We start from the raw sequence: 8,864 nt of genomic DNA on the forward strand, positions 1-8,864 counted from the left end.
TCGCAGTCTATGAGTGCTGGTAGCAGTCTAGCCACAGCAACACAAGCTAGATTGCCTTTTTTCAATGTTAGATCCAATAAGTATTGAATGATGGTTTCCTAAGTAACTTCTCCTAGAGTGAAATCCTGAACTGCAAAGAGGTGTTCTGACTCTCTAAATGATGCATGGGGTGAGTTAGGCACCAAAGAAAAGGATCCACAGAAACCAGCTGAGCATGTCCCTGTCTAAATTGGTTAGAAAAGAGAGAGCCAGAGACAGGCCATGGGTCCTTCTGGGATCCTGAGTAATGAAACTTCTCTGGGCTTAGGCTCTTAGATGGCAGCATCCAAAAGTAATATTTTACACTGTCTCTGGTTATCCCAGGAAATCTGTCCTGTTTTGTAGTAATCAATGACTCAATGTCTAGTTGGCAGCCAGAATCAAGTGGAGTGCCCCAGGGGTCGGTCCTGGGGCTGATTTTGTTCAATGTCTTCATCACCGACTTGGAAGATTGCATTGAGTGCACCCTCAGCAAGTTTGCAGATGACTCCAAGCTGGGGGGAGTAGTAGACACACTGGAAGGTAGGGCTAGGATTCAGAGTGACCAAGACAAATTGGAGGACTGGGCCAAAAGGAATCTCATGAGGTTCAACAAGGACAAGTGCAAAGTCCTGCACTTAGGACAGGAGCAAGCCTATGCACCAGTTCAGGCTGGGGGCTGACTGGCTGGGCAGCAGCTCTGCAGAAAAAGATTTGGGAGTTACAGTGGACAATAAGCTGAATATGAGCCAGCAGTGTACCGGTGCTGCCAAGAAGGCTAATGGCATCCTGGGCTGCATTGGTAGGTGTGCTGTCAGTAGGTCAATGGAAGTGATTATTCCCCTCTCTTCAGCACTGGTGAGGCCATATCTGGAGTCCTGTGTTCAGTTTTGGGCTCCCCACTATAGAAAGGATGTGGACAAATTGGAGAAAGTCCAGCAGAGGGCAACAAAAATGATGGGCTGGGGGACATGACTTATGAGGAATGACTGAGGGAACTGGGCTTATTTAGTCTAAAGAAGAGGAGACTGAGAGGGAACTTAATAGCAACCTTCGACTACCTGAAGGGGGTTCAAAAGAAGATGGAGCTGGACTGCTCCCAGTGGTGGCAGATGACAAAACAAGGAGCAATGGTCTCAAGTTGCAGCAAGGGAAGTTTAGGTTGGATATTAGGAAATTCTCACTAGGAAGGTAGTTAAACACTGGAACAGGTTACCCAGAGAGGTGGTGGAAGCTCCATCCTTGGGGTTTTTCAAAACCCACAAAGCTTTGGCTGGGATGATCTAGTTGGGGCTGGTCCTGCTTTGAGCAGGACGTTAGACTACATGTGACCTCCTGAGATTCTTTCCAACCCTCCCTTTCTATGATTCTATAACACTTTGCTGTGCCCACAATTTCCTTGGGAAGAGAAGGAAAGAAAAAAATGATAATAGATATTAGTCATATCAATAACGCACAACTGAAAACTACTCAATTACTTTGGTGATAAGACTAGTATGAAAACATAGAATGGCACCAAACAGAAATTGTTTCTTCTTATATTTGTCGATTATAACAATAAAAATAGTTTGGGTACATACTATTGTGATATAGGAACTGGATTTTTTTGGTTTAGACAAGTGCTAAAAATGAGAGAGAGATTTCAAGGAAAGCATTTGTGGGCTTGGCATGAAGCATTCACTCCCATAGAGGTACCTTGCCAAAAACCCAATACTTTTTATCTAATACTTACTGTCCCAGGGTTGAACTGAAAGCTGATGAGAAGCAGGATCTGAGCCACTAAGATGGCAAAGGACAGGTTGGCATGGATGTGGTAGCGCTGGTTACGGATGGTGCTGACAGACCTGGGTAAAGAAGAAAAGGTTCATAGGTAAAATAGTATTCCACAGAGCAAAAGTACACTTGATCTATCTGCAAGTTTGTTTGCTTTTTTTATTATTATGAGTTTTGGGTTCTTTCATCTTCCAGGAGTAGGCAATATGTCATTAGGTTCAACAGTATGCTGACAAGACAATGAATTCACCAAAAGCATTGATTTGCACGTGAAATTGTTGTATTAATGACTGGTGGAAGAGTATTAATAAGGCCTGAACTTTCAAGGCTCCCAGAACTACAGTGGGAGTAGAGGTAGATTAGCACCTTGCAGGATCCAGCCCCATACTTCAGCACTTTTGCTGGTATTTAGCACAATAATTTTATGCAGGAATAGATGAAGAACAGTATATACCTACACGCCTGGGGAATGCTCACTTTAAGGAGGGCCTGACCTTGATTACAAAACCTGAACATTGATTACAAAGCAAATTAAATGAACCCCTTCCCATTGGCTTCAAAACAGCAGGCTGGAAATCTTATAAGAACAGGCTTTCTTAGGAGTTTTCAATCACTTGATTATGTTCCCAGTTAGAACCAAAAGGGAAAGAAGACACACACACATACTTATCTGAACATTTCAGAAAATCAGCATAATTTGATTCTAAGAAGAGAAGAATGTTTAGGAACAAAAAGCTTTCTTATTTAATAAATCTGTTTCTAAGGGCATGTGTAGATGAAACAGGGACCCTAAACTGAAGTGGTGGGTTTTTAAAAACACCGCTTCAATTTAGGGCCGATTAAACCCCATGTCGTGCACACACCGGACTTACCTGCCTCTCCATCAGCGGGTACAAAGGGCAAGCTGCCAGTGGGTGGGGTGGTCCCTGGGTGGGGGTGGGGGACGTGCTAGTGCTTTCCTCCAAGGCAGTGGTACCCCCCCCCTTGGAGCAGTTTTAGTTTGCTGCACCCCAAGTCATTTAAGGCGCATTACACTGCTGAATTTCCTACAGTGGCTGGAATGAATGTGCAATACACTGCCAAGGCGTACAAACACCGACACCATTAAAGCGGTGCAAAAGCACTTTGAAGTGTTGTGCACACACGCCCCTTGTTTCATCTGCACATGGCTTCAGTTCCTACCTGTTAGTTCTAACTGTTTAATGGTAAATGGATGAGTGTTTGGTATCAAGGGCAGTAGTGTATTCTATACCCAAACCAGACTCTACCTATGCCTGAAGAAGGGTGTTTGTGCCCGAAAGCTTGTAAAGAACAATTTTTCCAACTATTTAGTTGGTCTAATAAAAGATACCACATTCACCCAAACAGCCTTGTCTGCCTGTACCCCAAAATGAACATTTCTACCCTTCTACGTATAACATCTCATTTTACAACTGTTCTGAATGACACATCGCTCTTGGGCATGGTAACACAGTATGGCAGGGCACTAGGTGTGCCTGCCACTTTAAGGCCCTGGAGCTGGCAGCCTCCAGGTGCCTAATGAGGGCAGCCATTTTAGGCTCAGGGATGCCTATATAAACAAAGCAGTTGGGCTACTGGAGAGGTAGTAACAACATTATCTGGCCTGAGGGCTGCTGAGTTTCATCTGGAGGTAAGGGAGGAGCTGTAGGGGATGGTAGGAGGTTCCTGGTCCTAGGTACAACCAGAAGCTACACCCTGCTGGGAGTGGGTGGCCTGGTGGGGCTCCTAGTGGTGCGGGAGCCCCCAGGAAATGCCAGGCCAGTTACCACCCCGATGAAAGGCGGGTCGGGATGCCTTAACCCCTAGTCCTCACTTTTGGGTGGGTCACATACACTGGAGGTAGTTTTGGGGGTGCAAGCCCCAAGGAGGAGAGTTGGAGGCCAGGTGTGGCCAAGGCTGCCTGAGCCCTGCAGGGGTTCGAGACCCCAAGGAGGAGAGTTGGGGCCAGGCACAGCTATGGCCACCTGAGCCCACATGTGGAGGGAAGCCCTGAGCCCCCCAGTGTGAGGGGGTCAGAGTGTGGAGTCCCCAGTGTGAGGGGGGCCCAGCCAGAGAGAGAGAGCTGAGTCCTGACCCCAGTAAGTCCTCCAATGTGGGGAGGCAGAGTTTGGGTTAAATATAACACCAGTAGTAGCACCATGACCTGCTGCCCAGGGGGGAAGTGAGAGTCCCCTGTGAGACCCTGGGGCACCAGTCGTGGTGTGAGGTACCCCAGCTCCCCATGTCTGTAAAGGAGGACCCAGAGAGGGGGACCCTGGGAAAAGAGTATGGGTCATACAGCGAGGCCTGCTGGAGCTTCCCCTGACTGGCCCATGTGGGGGCCAGGGTCAGAAGGGCAAGGAGGCCCACTGAGAGGGATGCCCAAGAGCCAGGGTCCTGGGGTCCTGACTGGCCTGGAGGTGGGCTGGGGCTAGTGTGAGTTGAAGGTCCCATTGAGGGGACCACACCTGAAGGGGAACTGGTGGCAGGAAAATATATGGCCTGGTATGACCTCAGCAGAGCCCGCCTGAAGGGAGGAACCCCGGTGGGGTCCTACAGTAGGATTCTGGGCCCCATCATGGGGAACTGGCATGTACAAGAATATTGATGTCACCTGCGAGGCTTGGGCTGCCGTGTAGGGGAGGAATGGAGCCGCAGGTAGCGCCCCCTAGCAGCGGGGCAGAAAATGGGCAGCCTCCTGCTTATTATCAACTAATTAATCAGTTAAGATCAAGGTGTGGTGGGTGAGAAGGTGGGCGGTTTGCCCAAGAACAGGTGGGTGGGCCATGCGGAGATTGGCCCCAGTAGGCTCCCTGTTACACACAGACTAAAAGAAAAATACTTTGGTTGAGTTTTTGTCATTGTTTTAACACCCAATTAGAATGTCAGAAGTAAAAGAAAAGAAACTGTCTGTATCCTAGAAGCAATTCGGAGATGAGCAGTATAGCACAGTGGCAATCTCTCTCTAGTAATGAACTGCATATAGACAAACTGAAGCATCACCTACCCAGGAGGCAACCAGGGCAACACACGTAGATGCTGATGATTTGTTTCCAGTGTGTACAGTAGCTAAGAACTTCACTAACCTCATTGTCATTTAACACTGTATTGAAACATTTCTTTTCAGCTTCCTAATGGAGCCCTACCCTACAATGAAAACCTAATCAAATTCTTTTAACTTGGCATGGTATAGCTTTAAATTGCTATATACAATCTGTGCACTGAGCCAAAGAGTTGGGTCTGTGCTCTTTTTAACTCTTGTCATATCTCCTCTTCCCCAAGGGGCACAATAACCCAAGTGTCCTCACCAGCATTGTACAAAGTTATCACCAAGCTCCGTCCCTTTTCAAATACATGAACAGCCATTGTTTTGAGCTCACAATCAGAAGCAGAGCAGATCAATTCCACCCTACCCACTCCCCACATCACACACATAGAAAGTGTTGCAATGTGTTGTACACTGAACTCGGGCATAACCTGCAAAGACTTTCTAGAGACCTAGAAGTAATTGCCACAAGATTTGAACAAATTAAATACATGTTTAAACTAATTTAGTCTTTTTAAGCATGGCCATAAGCATAAATGCTCTAGTTTCTAATGTGGGCTCCTTAACATGATGTACAGAAGTCACACTTGGGTATTCAACTCATCACCTTAACAGCTGGAACCCAGTGAGAGCTAGTGATAAAGGTACTTGACTGGACTTGGGAGACAAGGATTCATTCTCGCTCTGCTACTGATGTACTGGGTGACGTTGGGCAAAGCACTTAAAAACTTTGCACCTGTTTGCCCTCTCATCTTTTGTCATATCTGTTAAAACCATACACTTTCTGCAAGTTTATTCAGAAATGTGTTGTGCAGCCTAGCACAATGGGGCCTTGATCTCGGTTCCACTACTGCAATACAAGTAATAATGAAAAATGCACTTAAATGCCAAGTGCATTCCCTGACAAATGTTCTCTTGATGGTACAACCCCCTAAAGGGTCCCCATGTTTCTAACAGACTGAAGACATGCAAAGGGATGTAGCATAGACCCTGGCATTAATTTCACTTTCTCTGCACCATTTATTTGTCCTAATAGAGTAGCCCATTTGAAAACTAGGCTGGAAGAGAGAAACTAAAGCCTTGAAAACAAATGTGGGATTGTGGACTGTATCTGATTCCTATGAAAAATCTAAGATATATTTCATAGGAATTAGAGACAGGATAGACCTACACAGGGTCATCTTATCCAGTCCTATCCACCACTTCAGGATTAGAGATTATTGTGCATTTTCTTTTCTAAGGTCCATTCTAAAATACTATTTTCCTAAGGCAACAAAACTTGAGATAAGGAGTAAAGTAGATTCTCTTCATACTGCTAACAGGCAATATAGAGTGTTTGGGGGGGATTTTTGAAATGGATAACTATCAGTTTAATCTATTTTCATTATTCACACACACCTCCTGTGCTAATATCAATTCCAACAGTTAAAACCAAATTAACTATTGACTCTTTTACCTACTGATATTTAACTACCTAGGCCTTATTTTTGCAAATCAGGAATAACTCCAGCATGGTCAATGATACAAGTCCAGAATGAGTGAGTGGAGATGCAAGCCCAGTACTTCCAGGTTTATATAAATCCAGCTCTTCATAATACTGCACTGTGCTAGTATTTACGTATGGGTGGGTTTCTATAAATATGGAAATACAATATTTTATCTCTTAACTCCCCAAACTGTATTATGAATCCAGTCCTGGAAGCCTCTGAACTTATCTACATTCTCACTGTGGTAACCAAATTGGCTGAGATTATGTGGGCCCTTCCTGACTGCATCCTATTTTCATTTGCATTACCTTGTTTTTGGTCTCTAAACTGCAGTATGTTGCCCACTGTGCATTGCTTCTTGTTTAAAAAGTCAAGGATCACATCACACAACTCAGAAATTACTTCGACTGGTGCCTGCACCATGCTGTACTCCATTTCAGTCATTTCTCAGGAAGATTTATTCCACTTTAATTTTACATGCTAGTTGCTGGCAGCCCCTTAAAATATTAAAGGAAAATGCAGTGCAGGGAAATCCAGGTAGGAAAAGAATAGCTGGGCACTATTACCCTGTGTTTTGTCATAACCCCATGCATTTTTCCTTGGGAAGATTAGTGAAGTAGTAAACTGGTAACAAGTAACAAAGTATTCTTAACAGATCAAAAGCAGAAACCACTTAAACAAAAAGTACTTGCCGGTCTAATGTGAAATTCCACCCTGTGCAGAAGAGGCAAGAGCTGTGCAGCATATCAGTCCCACTTTAACCCTCAGGGTGAAATCCTGGCCCCGGTGAAGTCAGTGGCAAAACTCCCTTTGACTTCAGTGGTCCAGGATTTCAGCTTGAGAGAGTAGGCAGGATACAAAGGGTGCTTCTGTGGATGCTTTCTCTGTCCTTTCCCCAGGTGCCATTCTTATAACCCCTTTCCAGCCCTGCAACCCTAAAAAAGCAGGCGAAAGATCGCCTGTATATACTGTCACTCCTTTGCCTATAATATTGTTTCTGATTAATATAAAGGTATATGGGAGAATCCAATCTTTTAGCTCCTTGCTCAGGCTAAACTCCCTGACCTCAGGATCAGGCTCACCCTCTCTGCAGGTTTCAAAACTGCAGCACAACAGGGATCGAAAAAAATCCCCAAAGTACATTGCAAAGGAAATCACTTGCTATTTAAAGACCTTCTAATTTGGGGAAATCTAATTTAGGAACAGCCAACCAACTGCTACAAAGATATGTGCAGAATCTAATTAAAGGGGGTTAGGGGATTAATAACCTTTTACAATTCTCTGAATACCTGAAAGCCTCCAGTCTGGTGGCTGGAAATGAAGATTCTACATTAAACTGTCAAACTTTCAGAGCGACATTTGCTCAGCAGGTATGAAGTTAAAATGACTCACGACAGTATAGCAAAGGTGACCAGCGTGATCGTCAAGCAGAAGATGGACAGGGAGCAGCCAATGTAACTGATGGATGACAGTGCCACCCGGTGTTGAATGGTCAGCTGTGCATAAAAGGAAAACAACAGGAAAATCCATTAATTGATTTATTATACTACAGAACCATGTACCCTGACAAAGGTTGAAACGCATGTGGCGTTTCAGCAGACATAGCTGCATTCTTCCTTAGGGGTAGCTCCACCCCGGTCTCTGCACGCATCACTGCATTCAATGCCATTTGCAACCGTTTCTAGCACGGGAAATGAATTGCACTATCTGAACTGAAAGTCAGGCACCCAGGGCATTCAAATATATGTGTCACTTAGTTCCCCTCTTATGAAATACAAGACCATATTTTGTCAGCAGAGGTTGGTTCTGTCTACATGGCTTGATAGTGTCATCCCTGAGATTAGATAAACTGCTTTTTGTTGGCCTATTGGGGCTGCACAAACAATGACAGGGGTTAGATTGTTATAGCTTTTAAGACACTTGGCAAATGCTCTCATGCTACAATAGCTTACATCACTGTACAGATGCCATCGATGCACCACAACAGTAAGAACTGAAAACCAAGGTAGCCAGTAAATATAATGCTTTTTAAAGGAGTTGGTTTGACTCCTCTCTCAAACCGCAGAAGAAACACAGCAATGGGAGCAACAACATCCACCTCTAACATCACCTTTGATCCTGACATGGAAAGAGTATCTTGTAGGAACAAAAAAGTTATTGGTTTCTGTAAACACCAAATCCTCAGCCCTTCCACCTTACCCAGGGTGAGCATTAAGACGGTTCATTTTGAAACCACTTGGTAGGACAGTGAATGTTCCTGCAGTTTGCCATTAGCTATTCCTTTTATATTGCAACATAAATTTCCTTCTGAGTGAAAAATGTCAAGAAAAGCCATATCCAGTGGTGGAGGCAAAGCAGTATTTGAATGGAAGAAATAAAATGGGACAGGAAGCCATTCGATCATGTCACAAGAAGTTTTGAGCCACATTTTTCTAAGTGTCAAATCTCAATACAAATTGAACTTTCCATAAACAGAACGTCTGAAAAAAAATCTGACTGGTTCAAGCAAGATGTTTAATTTTGATCATTTCAAAATTCTT

General features: G+C 44.4%; 1 protein-coding gene across 2 annotated transcripts in view; it reads right to left on the reverse strand.

The window, feature by feature from the left end:
* ADGRD1 (adhesion G protein-coupled receptor D1) overlaps positions 1–8,864 on the reverse strand; it is a 299,472-nt gene that overhangs the window by 103,996 nt on the left and 186,612 nt on the right. For both annotated transcript variants that reach the window (XM_019507071.1, XM_019507072.1), the window contains 2 exons: positions 7,717–7,820; positions 1,751–1,862 (listed from right to left, as the gene is read on the reverse strand). In XM_019507071.1, the coding sequence (XP_019362616.1) occupies positions 1,751–1,862; positions 7,717–7,820 (216 nt within the window). The remainder of the gene's footprint in view (positions 1–1,750; positions 1,863–7,716; positions 7,821–8,864) is intronic.

This window comes from Gavialis gangeticus, unplaced genomic scaffold (assembly GCF_001723915.1).
Source record: "Gavialis gangeticus isolate Ggan-Ray unplaced genomic scaffold, GavGan_comp1, whole genome shotgun sequence".
NCBI lineage: Eukaryota > Metazoa > Chordata > Crocodylia > Gavialidae > Gavialis > Gavialis gangeticus.